Genomic DNA, 25,966 nt, shown 5'->3' with positions numbered 1-25,966 from the left:
TAGGGATACCAAGGTGCTTGTTTATAAAGCTATTGTCCTCCCAACCCTGCTATATGCCTGTGAGACGTGGACTGTCTACAGACGTCACATGCAGCTCCTGGAACGTTTCCATCAGCGCTGCCTCCGGAAAATCCTGCAAATCTCCTGGGAAGACAAGCGGACAAACGTCAGTGTGCTTGAAGAAGCAAAGACCACCAGCATTGAAGCGATGGTCCTCCAACATCAACTCCGCTGGGCCGGCCACGTTGTCCGGATGCCTGACCACCGTCTCCCAAAGCAGTTGCTCTACTCCGAACTTAAGAACGGAAAACGGAACGTTGGTGGACAGGAAAAGAGATTTAAAGATGGGCTCAAAGCCAACCTTAAAAACTCTGGCATAGACACTGAGAACTGGGAAGCCCTGGCCCTTGAGCGCTCCAGCTGGAGGACAGCTGTGACCAGCAGTGCTGCAGAATTTGAGGAGGCACGAGTGGAGGGTGAAAGAGAGAAACGTGCCAGGAGGAAGGCGCGTCAAGCCAACCCCGACCGGGACCGCCTTCCACCTGGAAACCAATGTCCCCACTGCGGAAGAAGATGCAGAGCAAGAATAGGGCTCCACAGCCACATATGGACCCAGAGGGAAATCCATAATGGAAGACCATCTTACTCGTCCAACGAGGGATCGCCTAAGTTCACTTAAATAGCAACTCTTCAGATAGTGATGCTAATGAAGATTGACACGGTGTTGAGTTTGAAAATATGCTATTGAAGTCAATGTAAAAGTAGAATTTTGTGACGCACATTGTGATGTCTGTATGATGCATGCATAATTATTTGAAAAGGTATATAAACCAAGGATTTCCTTTGTTCTGTACCCTTCTTTCCTGGCTTACCAGGAGGGTCCATATCTGGTTGACGCCACCTGAGAATAAAGCCGTGCTTTTCAGTTCTCAGGATCTCTCTTTGTCTCTTTTCCTCAAACCTTCTCCTTGCCATTTCAGGACCACCAAACGCAGCACCCAAACACGAGTCAAGGAGCACGAAAGGCACTGCAGATTACTTCAGCCAGAGAAGTCAGCCATAGTAGAGCACCCGATGAACAAATCTGGACACAGAATATAATTTGACAACACAGAAATGCTGGACCACTCGAACAACCACCATGTCAGGCTACACAGAGAAGCCATTGAAATCCATGTGGACAATTTCAACAGAAAGGAGGAAACCATGAAAAGGAACAAAATCTGGCTACCAGTATTTAAAAAACTCTAAAATTACTGTAAGGGATCACGGGTTTAGGGTGTGGGGTCCCTTTTTGAAGAAATCCACAGAGTTCAATTGGTTCATATAAGACCCCATTTATTCAAGCTGATCAGTATGAGACAGACAGACAGTACTTCTGTTTGTGCTTTCACAGACTGCCGCATCCCCTTGGCTTTTGTACATATTATATAATCAAGTAATACAAGGGTTTTTTGGTCATGGAAAGTACTCTCTTTCCAGCCCCCCTCCCTTGACCTTTTGATGGAAAGTACCTTCTTGTATCTGCAGACTCTGTGCTTAACCGCAACCTTTGCACTTAACCACAACCCAACTTCCTATGTAAGCTTAAACTTTGTATGACCTCTACATGATGCCTCTTGTTTTTAAAACATTTTCTTCCGTGTTGTTCCATTTCTACAGAGAAAGGGTATATTTCTCTTTTGTTGTTAATTTCATTCAAAGCCCCTTGCTTAGCATTTGCAAATTTCACTCAAAGACCCTTTCATTACAACAGCAAACAACAGAGAGGAAACAATCACCTCTCAACAAAGATTGCCCCAGGCACTGCCAGGCCATCAAATGCTAATCAAGGTGGTCAGTTGAAACATTCACTCCTAGCTCCAACAGACAAGAGTTCTACAACAACCCAATAATAATATGCTCCATGTCAGAGTTGATCCAGCCTTATATAGTGCAGTTGAGTGCATATATATGGGATTATACTGTGATTTGGGATGCCATTTAATTTTGTTTGATGTACAAGGACAATGAAGTTTATTTATTTATTTATTTGGAGTGCTTCTACCCCGCCCTTAGAATCATAGAATCATAGAATCAAAGAGTTGGAAGAGACCTCACGGGCCATCCAGTCCAACCCCCTGCCAAGAAGCAGGAACACTGCACTCAAATCACCCCCGACAGATGGCCATCCAGCCTCTGCTTAAAAGCTTCCAAAGAAGGAGCCTCCACCACACTCCGGGGCAGAGAGTTCCACTGCTGAACGGCTCTCACAGTCAGGAAGTTCTTCCTCATGTTCAGATGGAATCTCCTCTCTTGTAGTTTGAAGCCATTGTTCCGCGTCCTAGTCTCCAAGGAAGCAGAAAACAAGCTTGCTCCCTCCTCCCTGTGGCTTCCTCTCACATATTTATGCATGGCTATCATATCTCCTCTCAGCCTTCTCTTCTTCAGGCTAAACATGCCCAGTTCCCTAAGCCGCTCCTCATAGGGCTTGTTCTCCAGACCCTTGATCATTTTAGTCGCCCTCCTCTGGACACATTCCAGCTTGTCAATATCTCAATGAGGTTGTTCTATTCTGAGTCTACACTGACCATATAGTGCGGATTCAAACTGCATTCTATGTCAGTGCAAGTGAATCCTGAGACACTTTACTTCCATTCCAGTTTGCAGGAAGAAACTTTCAAAGTGTTCCTCTGCCTCATGTTTACAAAGCAACTTTACTACAACCTTCACTTCCGCCCTTCTCTCCTCCCGGCGACGGAAGAAGGGCAACAACGTCATTTCCGCCTGCTGAATAGGACGGATTTGGGCAAGATGGCGCTGTCCCTGCTGAGGTGACTGGAAGGGAGAGGGAAGAGGGAGGCGTCGGGGCTGAGAGGGAGGGAGGAGGAGGGGGCGAAGGGGGCATGGGGAGCCCGTTCCCACCACTGGGGGAGGACTGTGGGGGTGAGGCCTTTGGAGCGTCAAAGGAAGGCTGCTTCGCCCTTGGGCTGGGTGGCAAGGCCCAGGCCCAGGCAGGCAGCCACCATAGAATCCTAGAGTTGGAAGAGACCTCATGGGCCATCCAGTCCAACCCCATTCTGCCAAGAAGCAGGAATGTTGCATTCAAATCACCCCTGACAGATGGCCATCCAGCCTCTGTTTAAAAGATTCCAAAGAAGGAGCCTCCACCACACTCCGAGGCAGAGAGTTCCACTGCTGAACGGCTCTCACAGTCAGGAAGTTCTTCCTCATGTTCAGATGGAGTCTCCTCTCTTGTAGTTTGAAGCCATTGTTCCATTGCGTCCTAGTCTCCAGGGAAGCAGAAAACAAGCTTGCTCCCTCCTCCTCCCTGTGGCTTCCTCTCACATATTTATACATGGCTCTCATCATATCCCCTCTCAGCCTTCTCTTCTTCAGGCTAAACATGCCCAGCTCCTTAAGCCGCTCCTCATAGGGCTTGTTCAGACCCTTGATCATTTTAGTCGCCCTTCTCTGGACACATTCCAACTTGTCAATATCTCTCTTGAATTGTGGTGCCCAGAATTGGACACAATATTCCAGATGTGGTCTAACCAAAGCGGAATAGAGGGGTAGCATTACTTCCTTAGATCTAGACACTATGCTCCTATTGATGCAGGCCAAAATCCCATTGGCTTTTTTTGCCGCCACATCACATTGTTGGCTCATGTTTAACTTGTTGTCCACGAGGACTCCAAGATCTTTTTCACACGTCCTTCTCTCGTGCCAGGCCTCGTCCCCCATTCTGTATCTTTGCATTTCGTTTTTCCTGCCAAAGTGGAGTCTCTTGCATTTGTCACTGTTGAACTTCATTGCGTGAGTTTTGGTCCATCATCTCTCTAATCTGTCAAGATCGTTTTGAATTCTGCTTCTGTCCTCTGGAGTATTGGCTCTCCCTCCCAATTTGGTGTCGTCTGCAAACTTGATGATCATGCCTTCTAGCCCTTCATCTAAGTCATTAATAAAAATGTTGAACAGAATCGGGCCCAGGACAGAACCCTGCGGCACTCCACTTGTCACTTCTTTCCAGGACGAAGAGGAAGCATTGGTGAGCACCCTCTGGGTTCGTCCATTTAACCAATTACAGATCCACCTCACCATAGTTTTGCTTAGCCCACATTGGACTAGTTTCCTTGCCAGAAGGTCATGGGGGACCTTGTCGAAGGCCTTCCTGAAATCCAGGTACGCCACATCCACGGCATTCCCCGCATCTACCCAGCTTGTAACTCTATCGAAAAAAGAGATCAGATTAGTCTGGCATCCCAGAAACCTTATCCCACTCAAAATAAAACCACTTCCCCACACCCGTGCACCCTTCACCATGACACCATGAAGCCTTTAAGCCTATTTATCCTTACTCAAGTTGTTCATTTGTTCAGTCGTTTCCGACTCTTTGTGACTTCATGGACCATTCCATGCCAGAGCTCCCTGTTGGCCGTCACCACCCCCAGCTCCTTCAAGGTCAATCCAGTCACTTCAAGGATCCATCCATCTTGCCCTTGGTCGGCCCGTCTTCCTTTTTCCTTCCATTTTCCCCAACGTAATTGTCTTCTCTAAGCTTTCCTTTCTTCTCATGATGTGGCCAAAGTATGTGAGGGGAAGTCATAGGGAGGAGGGAGCAAGCTTGTTTTCTGCTGCCCTGGAGACTAGGACTCGGAACAATGCCTTCAAACTACAAGAAAGGAGATTCCACCTGAATATTAGGAAGGATTTCCTGACTGTGAGAGCTGTTCAACAGTGGAATTCTCTGCCCGGAGTCTGGTGGAGGCTTTTAAACAGAGGATGGATTTTAATGTATTGCGGATTGTTGATTGTTTTTATGATGTCAACATCCTATGATGCTTTTGTGAGGCCGCCCTGAGTCCCCCCTTGAGGGTGAGAAGGACGGGGTAAAAATATAGGAAATAAATAAATAAATAAATAAATAAATATCTGTCAGGGGTGCTTTGAAGCAGGCCTTTTTTCATCTTCACCAGGCAAGGAAATTGGCATCCTACCTTTAGGTAGAAGCATTGGCAACAGTAATCCACACAACAGTCACCACGAGGTTGGACTATTGCAACGCCTTATATGCCAGCCTTCCGAAGTCAACAACCCAGAAGATTCGGATGGTCCAAAATGCAGCGGCCAGGCTGCTAGCGGGATCATCTAAAAGATCCCATATTACACCGATTCTGCAACAACTGCATCGGCTACCAAGAGAACATCGGATCTCTTACAAGATACTGATCCTGACATTTAGAGCTCAAAATGGCCAAGGACATTTATATCTCAGGGACCACCTCATTCCTTTTTTCCATCAGTGGTTACCTTGATCCACCCAGGAAAATCTCCTCTACATACCGGGCCCTAGGGAGGGACATCTGGAAGCTACAAGGCTTTTTCGACCTATGCTCCAATTCTGTGGAACTCATTGCCTCCATACATGAGAGCAATGTCGGAGTTGCGACCTTTTGTAAAGGCACTCAAGACTTGACTGTTTGGTTGTGCATTTAAGTAATCAGATCTAATTTGCCAAATAGTCACTGTTGAATGTTTTTATGTTGTGTAAATGCTATTTTAGATTGTAAGTTGCTCAGAGCACCTTGGTGGAGCGCGACTATTTAAGAAATAAAGTGAAATGAATGAAGTGAATGAGATTTTCCTGCTTCTTGGCAGGGGATTGGACTGGTTGGTCCACGAGGTCTCTTCCAACTCTAGGATTCTTTGAGCTCCTTCTTGAACAGCTTTTTTTTATTCCAGGCAGGGTCTGACCATAGCAGAATAGGGTGGTATTATGAATTCCCCAGACACTTTCCTCCTATTGATGCAGCTTAGAATTGCATTGGCCTTTTTCGCTGCTGCATCACACCCTTTGCTCCTGATTGAGTTCTGGTGTACTAAGACTCTTAGATCCCAAGGCAGATGTCACCCATCCTATATCTGTGCATTGCATTATTATTGCCTAAGCATAGTACTGTATTATTTATTTATTTATTTATTTATTTAGATCCCACTTTTCTCCTATGGGTGTGATTCAAATCAGCATACAATGGTTGAAAACAGAAATTACATAACATATAAATTCAAACAAAAAACATGATAAACCAAAAACAACAAATTGCACACTGTATAAAACCATATATAACAAATAAATAAATTACAACATATACAACATATACCCCTGGTGGCACAGCAAGCTTTCTGATCAAAAGGTTGGTGGTTCAAATCTGGGGAGCGGGGTGAGCTCTTGCTGTTAGCCCCAGCTTCTGCCAACCTATATGTATTTATTTATTTCATATATTTAAATTTCATATATATCCCGCCCTTCTCCCTACAAGGGGGATTCAGCACGGTCTCACATGAGCATCAGAGGATGCTAACAGTATAAATACCATAAAAATTACAATTCACAATACAATCATTTTAAAACATTGTACATTGCCTTTGAAGACGGCCCGGAAGCTCCAACTGGTCCAACGTGCGGCAGCCATGATACTAACAGGAGCGGGACGCAAGGAGCATACAACCCCCCTGCTGTACCAGCTCCACTGGCTGCCGATCTGCTACCGGGCTCAATTCAAGGTGCTGGCATTGGCCTATAAAGCCCTAAACGGTTCCGGCCCAAGATACCTAACTGACCGCCTCTCGGCCTATGAGCCCACGAGGACTTTGAGATCTTCCGGGGAGGCCCTGCTCTCGATCCCGCCTGCGTCACAGGCACGGCTGGCAGGGACGAGAGATAGGGCCTTCTCGGTGGTGGCTCCTCGGCTGTGGAACACCCTTCCCGTGGACATCAGGCTAGCTCCCTCCCTGTTGATATTCCGCAGGATGTTAAAGACCTGGCTGTTTAAGAAGGCATTTGAACAAGAAGTGCAATGACTGGTAATTTGACCATAGGAATGGAACAACGGAAATTATATCGGATTGTGGGTTTGACGATGAGACGACTCGGAATGGCTTATGTAGTAATGTTGATGTTTGATGAGATGTTTTTTGATAATGATGTATTGTGGATTATTTTACACTATGTTTGTATTTTGCACCTGTTTTCTATGTTGTACACCGCAATGAGTCGCCCTTGGGCTGAGAATTGCGGTATATAAGTGAAGTAAATAAATAAATAAATAGATTAACGTGCCAGTAAAAACCAAGCTGAGCCAGGAGAATCCATGTCGCAAAATCCAAATTTCCTTTTTCTATTGCCACTGGCTTCTAACCGAACGCCTGGCCCCAGAGCCAGGTCTTCAGTTGTCTTCTAAAGGACAGGTGGGAGGTGGCCAATCTGATGTCCTTAGGGAAAGAGTTTCACAGACGGGGGGGGGGGGGGGGGGGCACTGCCAAGAAGTCCCTGTCTGTTGTCACCACCAACCGCATTTGCGAGAATGGGGGGATCGAAAGCAGGGCCTCTCCTGATGATCTTAAGCTTAGTGATGGTTCATAGCAGTAGATACGTTCGAACAGTTCTGAAAAATGCAACTGTGAGATCAGTAGGTAGCACTTCGGTGGGAAGGTAACAGCTCCCCATGCAGTCATGCTGGACACATGACCTTAGAGATGTCTATGGACAATGCCAGCTCTTCAGCTTAGAAATGGAGATAAACACCACCTCCCAGCATCGGACATAACTAGACTTAATGGCAGGGCAAACCTTTACCTTTACCTATCATCATGTTGTTTCCATTTCTGAATTACCTGAAATATATTTTCCATCTGCAACTCTTGGGTTCAAAAACTTCTGTTTCAGCCATACACTCATTTGCATATTTGATAAGCATTTAATTATTTATCGTGTCAGGGGCAGACCAAACAATTGCATTACATTTTTTAACAAACAAACAAACAGAACACAAAGTTTGCAATCTTAGTAGTTGATTAAATGTCCTTTGACCAGTATCTGGCCACTTGGAGTGCCTCTGGTGTCGCTGTGAGAAGGTCCTCCATTGTGCATGTGGCAGGGCTCAGGTTGCATTGCAGCAGGTGATCAGTGGTTTGCTTTTCTCCACACTCGCTTGTCGTGGATTCCACTTTGTAGCCCCATTTCTTAAAGTTGACTCTGCATCTTGTGGGGCCAGAGCGCAGTCTGTTCAGCACCTTCCAAGTCGCCCAGTCCTCTGTGTGCCCAGGGGGGAGTCTCTCATTTGGTATCAACCATTGATTGAGGTTCTGGGTTTGAGCCTGCCACTTTTGGGCTCTCGCTTGCTGAGGTGTTCCATCAAGTGTCTCTGTAGATCTTAGTAAACTATTTCTTGATTTAAGCGGTTGACGTGCTGGCTTATACCCAAACGGGGTGAGCTGGAGGTGTCACTGCCTTGGTCCTTTCACTATTGGCTGCTACTTCCTGGCGGATGTCAGGTGGTGCAATACAGGCTAAACAGTGTAGTTTCTCCAGTGGTGTAGGGCGCAGACACCCCGTGATAATGCAGCATGTCTCATTAAGAGCCACATCTACTGTTTCAGCGTGGTGAGATGTGTTCCACACTGGACATGCATACTCAGCAGCAGAGTAGCATAGCGCAAGGGCAGATGTCTTCACTGTGTCTGGTTGTGATCCCCAGGTTGTGCCAGTCAGCTTTCGTATGATATTATTTCTAGCACCCACTTTTTGCTTGATATTCTTGTACGTCAGAGCACGGTCCGGAGTCACTCCCAGACATTTGGGTGTGCTGCAATGCTCCAGTGGGATTCCTTCCCAGGTAATCCTCAGGGCTCTGGATGCTTGTCTGTTCTTAAGGTGAAAAGCACATGTCTATGTTTTAGATGGATTAGGGATCAGCTGGTTTTTTCCTGTAATAGGCAGTAAGAGCACCTAGAGCTTCGGAGAGCTGCTGTTCAACCATCTCAAAGCTCTCTGCTTGAGCGGTAATGGCACAATCATCTGCATAGATGAAACTCTGTCCCTTCTGGCAGTGGCTGGTCATTTGTGTAAATGTTGAACATGGGTGGAGCAAGCACACTCCCCTGAGGCAGGCCGTTCTCCTGTTAACGCCATCTGCTTCTCTGGCCCTGGAACTCAACAAAAAAGCTCCTGTTTTGTAGCAGGTTTCCTATGAGGCGGGTGAGGTGATAATCCTTTGTGATACTATACATTTTTCTCAGGAGGAGGCGGTGGTTTACAGTATTGATAAGCATGCCTTCTATTCTATCGTCCGAGTCATTGACAAAGATGGTGAATAGTGCTGGGCCCAGGACAGAACCCTATGGTACACTCAATCAAAGCCTCCTGACAGATGGCCATTCAGCATCTGCTTAAAAACAATGGTGCAGAAGGAGACTGCACCATTGTCATCATCATTGTCATTATCAAAGATGTTAATGATGATGATGTTTGAATCCTAGTGTTGGAAGGGACCCCAAAGGCCATCCAGTCAAACCCCCTTTTGCCAGGCAAGAAGGCACAATCAAATCTCTCCCGATAGATGGCCATCCAGCCTCTGCTTAGAAATTTCCAGAGAAGGAGACTCCAGCAGACATTCAGGCAGCATATCCTGCTGTTGAACAGCTCTTACCATCAGAAAGTCCTTCGTAATGTTTAGGTGGTATCTCTTTTCCTGCAGTTTGAATCCATCGCTCCATTGTGCCCTAGTCTCTTGAGCAGCAAAAAACAAACATGTCTCTCCCTCCCCTTCAATGTGACATCCTTTCAGATATCTAAACATATCTCAGTTTACAGTCTTTGAGCCCTGACAGATTGTGAGTCTCTCTCCCCTCCCTGTCTCTGAATGTAGTGTCACGTTTGAATGTCAGCCTGACAGGACTTTGACTGGATCTGTCCAAAATAGCTTCTGTAGCCTCTGGGTCCTGCTTTGTCTCAGCAAGGAAAAACCTTGAAACATTCAATTTGCTTCTTGCCGGCGGTGTCCGTTTGGAGCAGAAATGTGATGCTTGCTGAGCTGTGACAGTAACCTGCCCTTTCAATGGCACTTTCAATCATGTCAGTTGACACAAAAAGAGTGGAATGGAAACTGTGGGATTGGTTAAAATCTGAAACCTATTTATTAATGTAGACAAAGTAAGATACTTTAGTACTGACAACTGTTAGAGTGGGACATAATTCCACAGATATATTAACCCTTCTTGCCTAGTTTTCAACCAATCTCACTATCTCTGAAGAAGCCTGCCATAGATGTGGGCGAAACATCAGGAGATAATGCTTCTGGAACATGGCCATGTTGTTGCTGTTCATTCGTTCAGTTGTTTCCGACTCTTCGTGACCTAGAATCATAGAGTTGGAAGAGACCTCATGCGCCATCCAGTCCAACCCCCTGCCAAGAATCAGGAATATTGCATTCAAAGCACCCCTGACAGATAGCCATCCAGCCTCTGTTTCAAAGCTTCTAAAGAAGGAGCCTCCACCACACTCCGGGGCAGAGAATTCCACTTCTGAATGGCTCTCAGTCAGGAAGTTCTTCCTCATGTTCAGATGGAATCTCCTCTCTTGTAGTTTGAAGCCATTGTTCCATTGCATCCTAGTCTCCAGGGAAGCAGAAAACATATTTATACATGGCTATCATATCTCCTCTCAGTCTTCTCTTCTTCAGGCTAAACATGCCCAGCTTTTTAGGCCGCTCCTCATAGGGCTTGTTCTGCAGACCCTTGAGATCATTTTAGTCACCCTCCTCTAGACACATTCCAGCTTGTCAATATCTCTCTTGAATTGTGGTGCCCAGAATTGGACACAGTATTTCAGGTGTGGTCTAACCAAGGCAGAATAGAGCACGGGGAGCATGACTTCCCTGGACCTAGACACTCTTTGGCCTCTTGATGCAGGCCAAAATCCTATTGGCTTTTTTGCCACAGCATCATATTGTTGGCTCATGTATAACTTGTTGTCCACAGGGAGCCCAAGATCTTTTTCACACGTACTGCTCTTGAGCCACACGTCCCCCATTCTGTATCTTTGCATTTCATTTTTTCTGCCAAAGTGGAGTATCTTGCATTTGTCACTGTTGAACTTCATTTTGTTAGTTTTGGCCCATCTCTCTAATCTGTCAAGATCGTTTTGAATTCTGCTCCTGTCCTCTGGAGTATTGGCTCTCCCTCCCAATTTGGTGTCGTCTGCAAATTTGATGATCATGCCTTCTAACCCTTCATCTAAGTCATTAATGAGGATCCTGAACAGGACGGAACCCTGCAGCACTCCACTCCATTCTTTCCTCATGGAACAGCCCACGCCAGAACTCCCTGTCGGCCGTCACCACCCCCAGCTCCTTCAAGGTCAATGCAGTCACTTCAAGGATACCATCCATCTATCTTGCCCTTGGTTGGCCCCTCTTCGTTTTTCCTTCCATTTCCCCCAGCATCATTGTCTTCTCTAAGCTTTCCTTTCTTCTCATGATGTGGCCAAAGTACTTCAACTTTGTCTCTAGTATCCTTCCCTCCAGTGAGCAGTCAGGCTTTATTTCCTGAAGTATGGACTGGTTGGATCTTCTGGTGGTCCAAGGCACTCAGCATTTTCCTCCAACACCACAGTTCAAAAGCATCTATCTTCCTTCGCTCAACCTTCCCTATGGTCCAGCTCTCACATCCATAGGTGACTATGGGGAATACCATTGCTTATACTATGCGGATCTTTGTTGCCAGTGTGATGTCTCTTCTCTTCACTATCTTATCGAGATTTGTCATTGCTGTCCTCCCAAGAAGTAAGTGTCTCCTGATTTCCTGGCTGCAGTTTGCAGTAATCTTTGCAGCTAGAAATACAGTCTGTCACTGCCTCCAGGTTTTCTCCCTATATTTACCAGTTATCAATCATTCTTGTTGCCATAATCTTGGGGATTTTTATGTTTATGTTCCTTCCAGCAATTTTCACCCCAGCCTTGCGTTCTGCATACAAGTTGAATAGGTTGGGTGAGAGGATACGACCCTGCCATACGCCTTTCGCAATCTTGAACCAGTGTGTTGTTCCATGGTCAGTTCTTCCTGTTGCTACTTGGTCGTGATACAGATTCCTCAGGAGAGAGAGAAGGGGATTTGGTATGCCCATCCCACCAAGAACTTGCCACAATTTATTATGATTCACACAGTCAAAGGCTTTAGAATAGTCAATAAAAGAAAAATAGATGTTTTTCTGAAACTCTCTGCCTTTCTCCATTATCCAGCATCCAGATATTGGGAATTTGGTCTCTGGTTCCTCTGCCTTTTCTAAACCCAGCTTGTATATCTGGCAACTCTCCATGTCTTGCTGGAGTCTTCCTTGCAGGATCTTGAGCATTCCCTTACTGGCATGAGAAATAAGGGCCACTGTACGGAAGTTTGAGCAGCCTTTAGCATTGCCTTTTTTTGGTATGGGGTTATAAGTTGATTTTTTTCCAGTCTGATGGCCATTATTGTGTTTTCCATATTTGCTGCCATATGGCATGCATCACCTTGACAGCATCATCTTTCATGGCCATACAGCCCGAAAAACTCAGCAACCCAATAAATTAGATTTTAACTGCTTCACCCTCAAAAAACCACTAGATGGCACTAGTGTCTAAGCCAGAGCTTTTAAAAAGTTTAGTGTTGTTTATTTATTTATTTGTCGTGTCAGAGCAACCAGTCCATTATATTACATTTCTAACAGAACAAAGCAGACAAACAGAAAAATACACAACTTGTGAGTTTGGTAGTTGGTTAAATGTCCTTTGACCAGTATCTGGCCACTTGGAGTGCTTCTGGTGTTGCTGCAAGAAGGTCCTCCATTGTGCATGTGGCAGAGCTCAGGTTGCATTGCAGCAGGTGGTCAGTGGTTTGCTCTTCTCCACACTCGCATGTCGAGGATTCCACTATGTAGCCCCATTTCTGAAGGTTGGCTCTGCATCTCGTGGTGCCAGAGCGCAGTCTGTTCAGCGCCTTCCAAGTCGCCCAGTCCTCTGTGTGCCCAGGAGGGAGTCTCTCATTTGGTATCAGCCATTGGTTGAGGTGCTGGGTTTGAGCCTGCCACTTTTGGACTCTCGCTTGCTGAGGTGTTCCAGCGAGTGTCTCTGTAGATCTTAGAAAACTATGTCTAGATTTAAGTCGTTGGCGTGCTGGCTGATACCCAAACAGGGGATGAGCTGGAGATGTCTCTGCCTTGGTCCTTTCACTATTGGCTGCTACTTCCCGGCGGATGTCAGGTGGTGCAATACCGGCTAAGCAGTGTAGTTTCTCCAGTGGTGTAGGGCGCAGACACCCCGTGGTAATGCGGCATGTCTCATTAAGAGCCACATCCACTGTTTTAGCATGGTGAGATGTGTTCCACACTGGACATGCGTACTCAGCAGCAGAGTAGCACAGCGCAAGGGCAGATGTCTTCACTGTATCTGGTTGTGATCCCCAGGTTGTGTCAGTCAGCTTTCGTATGATATTGTTTCTAGCACCCACTTTTTGCTTGATGTCCAGGCAGTGCTTCTTGTAGGTAAGAGCACGGTCCAGAGTGACTCCCAGGTATTTGGGTGCGCTGCAATGCTCCAGTGGGATTCCTTCCCAGGTGATCTTCAGAGCTCGGGATGCTTCTCTGTTCTTGAGATGAAAGGCACATGTCTGTGTTTTAGATGGGTTAGGGATCAGCTGGTTTTCCCTGTAGTAGGCAGTAAGAGCACCTAGAGCTTCGGAGAGCTTCTGTTCTACAGTCTCAAAGCTCCCTGCTTGAGCAGTAATGGCACGATCATCAGCATAGATGAAACTCTCTGTCCCTTCTGGCAGTGGCTGGTCATTTGTGTAAATGTTGAACATGGATGGAGCAAGCACGCTCCCCTGAGGCAGGCCGTTCTTCTGTTTCCGCCATCTGCTTCTCTGGCCCTGGAACTCAACAAAGAAGCTCCTGTTTTGTGTTGTTGAAACGCTTTTTATATACCTGCCAGGAGTTGCTGTGGCCAACCTTCCCTCCCTCTTTATCTCCTTTCTTTTTCTCCTTCCTTCCCTCCCTCTTTCCTTTCCTCTTTTTCTTTCCCTTCTTCCTTCTCTACCTGTTTCTTTTCTCGCTTCCTTTGCTCTTTGGTTCCATCCTTCGTCTCTTTCCTTCCTTCCCTCCCTCTTTCTCTCTTTCGTTCCTTCTGTCCTTCCTTCCATCTTTCACTTTTTTATTTCATTCTCTCCCTCCTTCCTTCCTTCTCTACCCTTCTTTCTTTCCTTCTTTATCTCCTTCCCTCCTTCTTTTCTTCCTTCCTTCCTTCTCTACCCTTCTTTCTTTCCTTCTCTCCTTCCCTTTCTCTCCCCCTTCTCTCTTTCCTTCCTTCTCTCCTTCCCTCCTTCTTCTCTCCCTCTTTCTCTCCCTCCTTCCTCTCTACCTTTCTTTCTTTCCTTCTTTCTCTCCTTCTCTCCTTCTCCCCTTCCTTCCTTCTCTACCCTTCTTTACTTCCTTCTCTCCCTCCCTCCCTCCCTCCTTTCTGTGTATGTGTTTTGTGTGTGTATGCATATATGTGTGTATATGTGTGTGTTTGTGTATATATGTGGTTTTGCGTGTGCGTTGTAATGGGTTTTTTCTTTTGCTTTTTAAAGTCCCTTCTGCTGTGTTTTTCAGTGTTTTTATGAGTGATGGTCAGTCGTTGGCCTGAGAGGTGTCTTGTGTCCAAATCTGGTGTCAATTCATCCAGTGGCTTTTGAGTTGTGTTAATCAAACGAACATTACATTTTTATTTATATAGATTTGGCAACACAGTCAATCAGTTTTACTTGCAAGGTTAAACCAACCCCTTATTAGAGATTCAAACACAAAGAGCACTCACAACATGTATGAGGACACAACATACCTCATGAACACCTTCCTTTTGTATTTTTAGAAATATAGGATTGGTAAGATAATAACATACATTTCCAAGTTTTTTGTCAAATTTCTCATTACAGTCACATGGCACACAAATGTGTCGAGACACACATTTGGAAAGCTCTGTTCTAAGCAACAATCTCTGCTTCCAATTCTTTAGAGACAAGGGAGTGGAACAATGGCTTCAGACTACAGGAGATTCCACCAGAATTTCCTGACTGAGAGCGGTTCAGCAGTGGAACTCCCTGCCCCAAGTGTGATGGAGGCTCCTTCTTTGGAGGCTTTGAAGCAGAGGCTGGATGGCCATCTGTCAGGGGTGCTTTGAATTCGATTTTCATGCTTCTTGGCGGGGGGTTGTACTGGATGTCCCACAAGGTCTCTTCCAACTCTATGAGTCTATGATTTTCTTATGGAGAATCTTTGAACATGAAGTCAACAGATTAGCTTCACAATCAGGCAGAAAAGTGCCTCTTCTTTTGGCTCCTTCCCTGCCATGTTCACCTTTCTCCTACGTGGGAAGGCACCTCTGATACACACGTGAACACATTGATAAATGTAATGAGTTCAAGGAATCTATTTTAGTTAGGACTAGAACCATTATCTTGTCCCTTGTTAGCTTTGCATTTCTTTTGGAAGCAGAAAATAAGTAAGTATTAGAGGCAGGGATTAAGGCACGTCTACTACCAATCTCACAAGCCCGTCTTGTGGGCACAAGGGAGAGAGCCTTCTCGTCTGTGGCCCCCCGACTTTGGAACTCTTTACCTGGGGAGATCAGGAAAGGCCCTTCACTGGAAACATTTAAAAAGAACCTCAAAACCTGGCTTTTCCGCTGCGCTTTTGGCGAGTAGGTGCTCAGCATTATATTTTACACCCCCCCCCCCTTTTAACGTTTTCGGCTAATGGAGTTCGTGTCCTCCAAATAGGATGTTCTGCCCCACAACTCTGTGTGTTTTATGAGTTCCATTTAAACGTCCTGCTCCTATTTTATCTCATCATAGTCTGTTAATTGTTTTTTATTCGGAATATGTGGCCTGTCCATTGTCATCTTTGTCGTGATTGTGTCTATGGAATTTTTATTTTATTATTTTATTATTATTTTAATGTCATTTTGATAATGGTGTTGTTGTCTGTTGTATATGCTTTGATTTTATTGCTGTATTATGTTCCAGGCTTGGTCCCATATAAGCCACTCCAAATCCCCATTGGGGAGATGGTGGCTGGGTAGACTCTGCTGAAGATACGTCTTTAAAAGGGAATGCTATTCCTTTTCAATACGCTTTTTTCTATTACTTTTAATCCATTATTTCTTTTAGTATGATTATTGCTTTCATAGTGCTTGAATATGATTCTATGAATAGTACAACGTGGTTTATCTGTATCTGGTTTTCTTGGAATACATCAATACCTTCAATACTCTTATATTCCGTCCTCAATTCATTACATCAACTATAAGTGTATATATATCTTGTATACTTTTTTTTTCACTTTTGTCCCCCCTCCCCTTCCGAGTCACTTCAATTTACATTCTAGGTTCTTGTGGGTTTTTTCGGGCTATAGAGCCATGTTCTAGAGGCATTTCTCCTGACGTTTCGCCTGCATCTATGGCAAGCATCCTCAGAGGTTGAGAAGGTCTGTTGGAAGTAGGAAAAATGGGTCCAACAGACCTTCTCAACCTCTGAGGATGCTTGCCATAGATGCAGGCGAAACGTCAGGAGAAATGCCTCTAGAACATGGCTCTGTAGCCCGAAAAACCCCACAAGAACCTAGTGATTCCAGCCATGAAAGCTTTCGACAATACAATTTACATTCTCTTTCCAAAATACCATTTCTTCTTGTGGAGGTAAATTCCCATCTACTTCTTTTAAGCCATTCTCAATAAATTTTCCCCAAACTTCAACAAAGTCGTTTTCCTTCCATACCCCTTTCCTGACTCTTAACCTACATGTCAATTTATCATTTATTGCTATTTTCCATAGTTCTTTATACCATTCTTCAATTGATATATTTATTTTACCTTTCCAATTCTTCGCTATCAGTAATCTTGCTGCAGTTAACATGTTGGGTTTTTTTAACCTTGGTTTTTTTTATGTTTAACTGCAACCCAGCTTTTGCGCTTTCTTCTTTCACCTTGATTAGAAGGCTCCTCAGCTTCTCACTTTTGGCCATCAAAGTGGTGTCATCTGCATATTGTTGTTAATGTTTCTTCCAGCCATTTTCACCCCAGCCTTGCATTCCTCAAGCCCTGCACATCGCATGATGTGTTCTGCATACAAGTTGAATAGGTTGGGTGAGAGTATACAACCCTGTCATATGCCTTTCCCAGTCTTGAACCAGTCTATTGTTCCATGGTCAGTTCTTACTGTTGCTACTTGGTCCTTATACAGATTCCTCAGTAGAGAGATAAGATGATTTGGTATGCCCACATGTGGTGAATCTTACCTGGTAGGCTGGAAAGGGAGTCTGGATAACAGTAAGGCAGGCCTCCATTTTAGGAGGGGATGCCAGGGAGGCAGCCATCTTGAGTGAGAATTGTTGGAAGAGGGGAGGGGTTTATAGACTCCTAGGCCAGAGCAGTTGGGAGAAGTCAAGTCTGAGGAGGGAAAGAAGATAGCTTCCAGCCTTATGTCTTTTGTTATACCATACCCCCAAGAACTTGCCACCATTTATTATGATCCACTTAGTCAAAGGCTTTAGAATAGTCAATAAAACAGAAATAGATGTTTTTCTGAAACTCCCTGCCTTTCTCCATTCTCCGGCAGATAAAATACAAGATACACACAGTTAAAATGCAGGCTAACAAGGCTGAATCTTCCCCGTGAATGCTCTAGTTTAAAAATGGGCATTGTTATTTCAAAATTACTTGAGGTTGAAGCTAAGAAAGGCTGCCAAGGCAATTGAGCCTCAGGTTGCAAATTCAACACAGAGATTTTGTCTTTCCTTTCAGATTAACAGGTCGGCGCTGCCTCTGTGTCCGTCTTGGGCCAGGACTCTCTACACAACAGTAAGTTTTTAACAGGAAGTAGTTCATTCTCCCCCTCCTTCTCTTGCAACCATCTTCTGTAAGTTTTTATGTCCCTTATTTCCATAATTCACATACTATTAAAAATGACAGGGTGGGTGCTAATGCCTTGATTGCTGCCTTTGAAAACCTGCAGCTTTTCCTTCTAAGGCGCCACAACTCTATAAAAATGGTAAAATAATCCCATTCAATGAACTCGGCATTAAGCCGCACGACCCAGTGGTTTCAGCACCCAGTTAAAACCTTTGTTTTTGCCTATGCATTCTAAAACTTGGGTATTTCTTTCACTTGTTAACTTGTCATTCCTCTCAGCTTTAATATGTCATGTTGTTGTCAATTGTGTTGTAGATTAAAGTGCTATGTATAGCCGAGACCCCTTTTCAGACAAGAGTACACTTAATAAATGGCATAAATGACATCCCACGCTGTTTTTGTTCCAGTGCGGTCTCCAAGGCAACGACAGCCAAAGAAGAAATGGCCCAGTTTTGGGACAAGAACACCCAGTCAAAGCGTCCTCTCTCCCCTCATCTTACCATCTACCAGTAAGAGCACTCTTATTTAAGAGGCAAGAAAAATGTTGCCTGGACTGAATTAATTCCCTGTTTGACATCCTTGGAAAATAATGTTTAGTTACAGTTCTTGTATTGTATTGTATTGTATCGTTTTTGTTTATTGCTTTCTTGTTTTATTGATGTGTTGTTGGGCTTGGCCTCATGTAAGCCGCTCCGCCACCATCTTGGGGAGATGGTGGCGGAGTATAAATAAAGTATTATTATTATTATTATTATTATTATTCTGCCTCCTGCAGGATTCTGGGATTTGTAGTTTAGTGAGGCTGTTAAAGGCTCCTCCCTAAACTACAAACCCCAGAATTCTTCAGGAGGCAGAAACTGGATTTTAAATGTATTTTTTCCCTAGTGTGACTTGCGATGTCATTGGAGGAAGGGTTGTAGGTGTCTCCTGCATAATGGGAGCCATAGCTGTTGTGGAGGCAGGAGATTGTCTGTGTAAGTGGACACCCCAGCCATATACACATATACATGTTTTCACTGCATTGGCTCTTGGGCGACATAATGGCAGCCTTTGGAGTACTCTCTTTGTGTTTTCTTGGTAGCTCTGTTTCAGGGGTCCTCAAACTTTTTAAACAGAGGGTCAGGTCACAGTCTGTCAAACTGTTGGAGGGCCAGATTATAATTTGAAAAAAAACCGAATGAATTCCTATGCACACTGCACATATCTTATTTGTAGTGCAAAAACACTTAAAACAATACAATAATAAAAATGAAGAACATTTTTAACAAATATAAATTTATTAGTATTTCAATGGGAATTGTGGGCCTGCTTTTGGTTGATGAGATACGATTGTTGTTGTTGTGTGCTTTCAAGTTGATCCAGACTTAGGTTGACCCTGCGCGAGGGCCAGGTAAATGACCTTGGAGGGCAGCATCCGGCCCCCGGGCCTTCGTTTGAGGACCCCTGCTCTGTTTCAACCAAATGGGGCAGCAACAGCCTTGGACTTCATATTGGTGTGTCCCTTTGCTCTTTTTCCCCCCACTGCCCTCCCAGGATTCCTACCATTGGAGTAATGTCATTGTTCAGCCACCTCCACAGATTCCACCATCCTTTTTTCTCCTCTAGCTGGATTCTTTGCATAATTCTGCACACAGAATGGTTTGCTCTATAATGTTTTGCTCTTCCTCGGCCCATTTGCTGTTCCCATATTTCATGATGGAGCGTCTCCTCTCTGTGTGTTTTCCTATTTCTTCATTTAAGAGCATTGTACACTTCTTTCTTTTCTCTTTCAGGTGGTCTCTGCCCATGATGATGTCCATTTCTCATCGTGGCACAGGGGTTGCAATGAGCTTAGGTACTTTAACCTTTTCTCTGTTCTGTCTACCAATGATCAGAATATCAGAAGAGGATTGTTGTATCAGTCCAAAGGCCTCTCTAGTCCCCAGTGGCACAAGTGCAACTGTTTACTTGCATCAGCGATTGATATCCCAAGGCTTGCAGGATGAAGAGCATTGTTGGGCGAGTGGGCTTATTAACAAAAGACCCTCCTCATAAATGTACAGCAGAGTAACTTCTCAGCAGAAGAGTGACCCAGCACCAGTAGCCCCAAGTGATAAAAGAACAAAAACACACAGACTAATGTTATCTCTTCCATAGGAGGCTTCTCGTTGTAGAAAAATAATATGGTTGCACCATTTACAACAACAAGGTTTTCATAATACAAATACACAACAGCTTTACACACAGCAGCTTTCACACTGGAGCCTTTTCACATGAAGCTTCTCTCACACAGAGGTTTACCTCACACTCCACAGGATGACACTAGATTTGGCCCACTGACTAACAGGCTTTGTCCTATTCTCTATCCTCAGGACGACACTAGCTTTGGCCCACTGACTCTAACTGGCTTCGGCCTGCTCAATCTCCTTACCATGACACTAACTTTGGCCCACTGACTCTGACAGGCTTCGGTCTATTCTCTGTCCTCAGGACGACACTAGCTTTGGCCCACTGACTCTTAACAGACTTCGGACCACTCACTCTCCACAGGACAACACTAACTTTGTCCCACTCTAACTAGCTTCGTCGTACTCACGCTCCCCAGGACGACACGAGCTTTGGCTCACCGACTCTAACAGACCTTGGCCCACTCACTCTCCTCAGAACGACACTAACTTCAGCCCACTCACTCCCCATAGGACTACACTAGCTTTGGCACACAGACTCTAACTAGCTTCGTCCTACTCACACTCCCCAGGATGGCACTAGCTTTGGCTCACTGACTCTAACAGGCTTCGGCCCACTCACTCTCCTCAGGACAACCCTAACTTTGGCTCATTGACTCTAATTGGCTTCGTCCTACTTACTCTCCACAGGACGACACTAACTTTGGCCCACTCACTCTCCTCAGGACAACACTAGCTTTGGCTCACTGACTCTAAATGGCTTCGTCCTACTCACTCTCCACAGGACAACACTAACTTTGGCCCACCGACTCTTAACTAGCTTTGGCCTACTCAGTAGGACGACACTAACTTTGGCTCACTGACTCTAAACCGGCTTCGGCCTACTCACGCTTTCTATGCTTGAATCACACTTTTGTAATAAAAAATACCCAGTTAATTTTTAATATTTCTAACAGAGCAGCCCCTTTTGAAAAAAAAATTGCTATTTTTGGCATGAATGTTATTATTTTTATTATTTGCAAAGTGTACACATTATAATATTATTGGTATATAAAAAGGTGTGGTGTTTTTTAAATAGGGCTATGTGTGCCTCCAGTTGACTTTGGAAATACTACTATTTGGACTACAGCATGTAACTTCTGAGTTTATTTATTTATTTTATGACATTTATATGCCGCCCTTCTCACCCCGAAGGGGAGTCAGAGCAGCTTACAAGATGTATTTTCATACAATATATTCTATTATTAGCATAGTACAATATCAGTATTATATATTACTATATTGCACTATACCATTATATACCGTATATTCTGGGGTATAAAACGACTGGGGCTATAAGACAACCCCCCAATTTTAGCAACCAAATTGAGAGTTGGGGATATACTCACCATTTAAGAGAAGAGGCCTGGACAGAAGGAGAGTGGCATGAGGAGCGCTGGAGGCCCTTCTGATCAGGCCACTCTCCTTCCTGTCCAGGTCTTGCGAGAGGCACTTCTCGCGAGGCATGGACAGGAAGAAGGATAGCGGCCTAAGCAGCGCGGGAAGCAGCCCAGGGACCCGGCTGCCAACAAAGGAGAGACCTGGGCCTCTGCAAGGAAGGCAGCCAGAAAGGACAGGGAGCCTGCCCGGGAGGCCGCCATGAGTCAAGGCGTAGGAGGAGGAGGAGGAGGAGGAGGGGAACCCGAGGCCAAGGCAGCCATATTAAGTAATTTTATTATTATTTTAATTTTATACCCGGCATACTAGCCGACCCCCAAAATTTTATAAGGTTTTACATGCCTAAAAGGTCTAGTACCCCAGAATATATGGTAGTTGTTGCAGAGTGAAGGACTTTAGACTAATTTGACTGATTTCCTTTGTTTTGCAGTTTTTAAGTCAGATTTTTCCCTTAATGTCTTTGTCCAGGAGTGTCACTCTTCGGCTTAAGCGCTTTGGTGCTTCCCGGGCATTTCGCTGACTACCTGGACCTCATCCGGTCCCTCAGTCTGGGTCCTGCTCTTATCTATTCTGCAAAGTTTGCCCTGGCTTTCCCCTTGACCTTCCACACTTGGAATGGAATCCGGCATCTGGTATGTAAGCCGTTTTGGGGGACCTGTGTTGTATTTCGTTTCATTTTGCTTTGTGTTTGTGTGTGCTTTTGCAGTCAAGGGAGAATCTTGTTCTACCAAATCCCTCTCTCTTGTTACTATACAGGCCTGGGACATGGGCAAAGGATTGAAGATACCGCAGGTCTACCAGTCTGGGGTCGTTGTCCTCATCTTGACGGTTTTGTCCTCCGTTGGAATTGCAGCCATGTAAATGGAGTCAAGGGCAGCTCTCCTCCACCTCCTGAACCGTTTCTTAATCAAAGCATTAGGAGTGTGGCTATCAGTTCTTGACCCGGATGAATAGATCACAGATCCATAAGGCCATTTTTTGCTGTCTCTCAGATCAGCCCAGATTATTATAGACATCCTTGCATACGCGTGTGATAGTTGCGGGATTGCCATGTAAATCCAAAGACTTCTAGAAGGCCGATATAAGCAGAATACTGGTTGGTGAAGAAGTTCACATACCCACAACGTACCACAAGCCTTTGCTTTTCTCGGCTGTGTGCCGTCTTTTCTTTCTCCCTCCACTTCCAAACAATATCAGTCTTTGTACCCAACTGAAAGAGAAGAGGGACTCCAATCGTGCAGTGGGTGAGCGAGTGTGTGGGTATACTTCTTCAAAGGACAACAATCCCCATTGATGGCTGAACTGCAGCGAGACCAGCACTTTCAGGCTTTGGCCACCTCCAGCTGCCGTCCTATTCCTTGTCTCTTTATCTCCAGAATATTGGCCTGAGGGAGGTTTAAGGGCCTGAAGCCTGCTGCAGTGTCTTGTGCAGGTTTCTTCCAGCCATAGAGATAATCTCCTAATATCCTAACCCAAGGTTATGTCATTCCTATGTTCCTTGAGCGTGACATAATCTTACATCAGGATGTTAGATTTCAAACCTTTCAGCATCTGCTGCTCCTTTTCCTTTTGTCAGACATTTCCAACCAAATGAATGAGCATCACCTCCTCTGTAAATGTAAGCTGTCCTGTAATTATCAAGATACGCTGAAGTTGTTGCTTCGGTTTTATAGTGTTCTTGCCCTTTCGGTTAATAAATGAATACGCCTCAGCCTTTTGCTGGGCTCCTAAAAGTTGTTTGGCAGTAACTTAGTTCTATCTTCTTTATTTCTGGTTAGGAAGAGAGAATAAAAAGGTAAAGGTTTCCCCTGACATTAAGTCTAGATGTGTCCAACTCTGGGGGGTGTTGCTCATCTCCATTTCTAAGTTGATGTCACAATTCAGGATAAATTCACCTTGCTCAAGACACCACCACACACCAAGGCTGTAGGTTTTGTAGTTTATTGAGAAAAAACAAAATCAAAACAGAGAAATAAGGATGCAAAAGTTCAGTAAGCAAAACAGAGTCTTAAATGCAAAGGCAAAGTTTCCATAATCCAGAGGCAAATAACATAAAGCATAGTCCTTAAGCATTGGTTAAACAAGAGTCCATGGCAGGATGTCTTGACAAGGTCTCCAAAAATCAGGTTCAAAATCAAAGTCCCAAAGAGCCAGAAGCTTTCCGCAAAAGCCAAGGTATTTCCACAGAAGTTAACAGGGTATAAACTACATTGGACTGCCCTTCGATCAGATCATTAAATATGTTTTCCCAACATGAAAGCATTACGTTGACCTCTAGTTTCACGTTTGTTGGCAACGCGTTTGCTTCTGCGAACTCTTAATTGTAAATGGTCCTGTCTAATCAAGTCTCCCATATCTTCAAGGTTGGATAGCTCATTATCTTTGCCCTGTTGGGCCTGGTCATCCTGGGAACCAAGAGGCCCTGAGCTCCCAGAAGGAACCTCCACCTGGAGCTCTGAAGTTTCACTATCTTTATCTAAAACCACATTTTTTACTCTGGGGAACAGAAATGCTGTCTCTTCTTCGGAATCAACACTGTCTGCTTCATTTGTCTCACTAACCGGAACATGTTCAGAAATCTGTAACCCATCATCCTCCTCGTCCTGAGGAAACTCAGGCTCAGAAAGCTCAGGCTCAGACTGAACCACAAAAGCTGAAAAGCCGGTGTTATCTGTAGACACCTCCAAGTTCATGTGGCCAGCATGACTGCATGGAGTGTAGTTACCTTCCTGCTGAAGCGGTACCTATTGATCTACTCACATTTGCATGTTTTCGAACTGGACCTAACAGTGGGACATTTCGGTCAACAAGTTCAACAGCTCAGAAGGGAGAATATGCACTAGAAAACCGATTTGCGACAAGTCTCTTTGTTGGGCATTGATGCGAATTTGCTCTGGCTTTTAAAAATTGGCATGCTTTAAGGCTGACTGCACCATCCAGATACTACTTAGAAGAATCTCCTTTCTGTGCATAAAGTCCTGAGTTCTATTTTTGACACCTCTAGCTAGAGTTAGGAGTGATTTGTTTTAAAAAATGATGATGCGAATATTGATTTAGATGTAAAACACACTATCTGACATTCTTTGTATTGAAAGGAGCCCAGACACTTTTCAGTTCAACTCTTAAGAACAGAGCTGGGGAAAGCTTGCTCGTTGCCTGAAATTCAAGAAGACTGACCATTCTCAGTTGCTAGTTAGTTCTTTGATTTTTTAAAATAATCAGTTTGCATATTTTATTTATTTATTTATTATTTAAGCTTATATGCTGCCACTCCCCTGGGGCTCGGAGCGGCTTACAAGAATAGCTAAAATTTAACAAAATTTAAAAGCAATTTAAAACAATTTAAAAACAACAATATCAAACATTAAAAGGCTGTCTAAACAGGTATGTCTTACATACCCTGCGGAAAGCTGGTCTCACAAGGCACGGACTTCAGGTGGCAGAGTATTCCAGAGTGATGGTGCCACTGCTGTGAAGGCTCTGCGTCTGGTTGCTGTTAGACGCAAGGTCTTGATACTGGGGACTTCCAATAGATCTTGGTCCTCAGAATGGAGGGATCTCTGGGGATGAGGCGGTCCTTCAGATACATCGGCCCCAGACCATGCAAGGCCTTAAAGGTGAGTACCATCCCTTTGAAAGTGATCCGGTGCTCAATTGGTAACCAATGCAACTGTAGTAAGATTGGGGTTATGTGGCATCTCATCAGAATTCCCGCAAGAAGCCGAGTGGCTGCATTTTGTACCAACTTGAGCTTCCAGATCACTGACAGAGGAAGGCCAATGTAGAGGGCATTACAGTAGTCCAGTCTTGAGATGACTGTGGCCTGGATCACCGTAGCTAGGTCGTCCCTGGACAGGGAGGGGCCCAGCCGTCTAGCCTGCCGCAGATGAAAGAAGGCGGTTCTGCTCACAGCGGAGACCTGGGCCTCCATCGTCAGCAGAGGGTCCAAAAGGACTCCCAGACTCTTGACCAATGAGGACGGGCATAGCGCCTCGCCATCCAGGGTAGGCAGCTGAATGTCCCCACTGCCCGGTCGACCCAGCCATAGGATCTCCGTCTTTGCTGGATTCACCCTCAACCTGCTGGCATGCAGCCATCCAGTAATGGCCTCGAGGCACTGATGGAAACAATCGGGTACAGAGTCCGGTGAGCCTGCAGATCTTAAGACTCCTGTCAAGAAAAATCTGCTGATAGTCCCCTGAGATGGGTCACAATGTTGGCTACATAAATACATGTTTAGCTTATAATAGCTTATATAACTTTATTCTTGTATCCCGCCACCATATCTCTGGAGGGAGTCAAGGTGGCTTACAGATGGCAGAAGGTGCCTAAAAACAAACATGAAACTGAACACAATATAAAATACAATAAAATAAAACACATGCACATATAAAAACATCAATTCAGACTACTACAAGGACGACTTGTTGTTGTTGTTCATTCGTTCAGTCGTCTCCGACTCTTCGTGACCAGCCTACGCCAGAGCTCCCTGTCGGCCGTTACCACCCCCAGCTCCTTCAAGGTCAGTCCAGTCACTTCAAGGATGCCATCCATCCATCTTGCCCTTGGTCGGCCCCTCTTCCTTTTGCCTTCCACTTTCCCCAGCATCATTGTCTTCTCTAGGCTTTCCTG

At 44.9% G+C, this 25,966-nt stretch overlaps 1 protein-coding gene across 1 annotated transcript; it reads left to right on the top strand.

Moving 5' to 3' along the window:
* Positions 1–2,734: 2,734 nt before the first annotated feature.
* SDHC (succinate dehydrogenase complex subunit C) lies at positions 2,735–23,599 on the top strand. The gene is made up of 6 exons (XM_060758290.2): positions 2,735–2,813; positions 17,625–17,681; positions 18,140–18,241; positions 19,505–19,566; positions 21,803–21,966; positions 22,091–23,599. The coding sequence occupies exons 1-6, from the start codon at positions 2,794–2,796 to the stop codon at positions 22,193–22,195; spliced, it is 510 nt and encodes a 169-aa protein (XP_060614273.2). The 5' UTR covers positions 2,735–2,793; the 3' UTR covers positions 22,196–23,599.
* The last annotated feature ends 2,367 nt before the right edge of the window (positions 23,600–25,966 follow it).

The sequence above is a fragment of the Anolis sagrei genome, chromosome 12 (assembly GCF_037176765.1).
Source record: "Anolis sagrei isolate rAnoSag1 chromosome 12, rAnoSag1.mat, whole genome shotgun sequence".
In the NCBI taxonomy this organism is placed as follows: domain Eukaryota; kingdom Metazoa; phylum Chordata; class Lepidosauria; order Squamata; family Dactyloidae; genus Anolis; species Anolis sagrei.
The sequence above is the reverse complement of the archived record's forward strand: the minus strand, read 5'-3'. Positions and strand labels throughout refer to the sequence as shown.

Excerpts from the sequence above, each read along its gene's own strand:
- SDHC (XM_060758290.2), top strand. The coding sequence starts at position 2,794 with ATGGCGCTGTCCCTGCTGAG. Across the intron at positions 17,682-18,139 it reads CCAGGACTCTCTACACAACA|TGCGGTCTCCAAGGCAACGA; the intron begins GTAAGTTTTTAA and ends TTTTTGTTCCAG. Across the intron at positions 18,242-19,504 it reads CCTCATCTTACCATCTACCA|GTGGTCTCTGCCCATGATGA; the intron begins GTAAGAGCACTC and ends TTTCTCTTTCAG.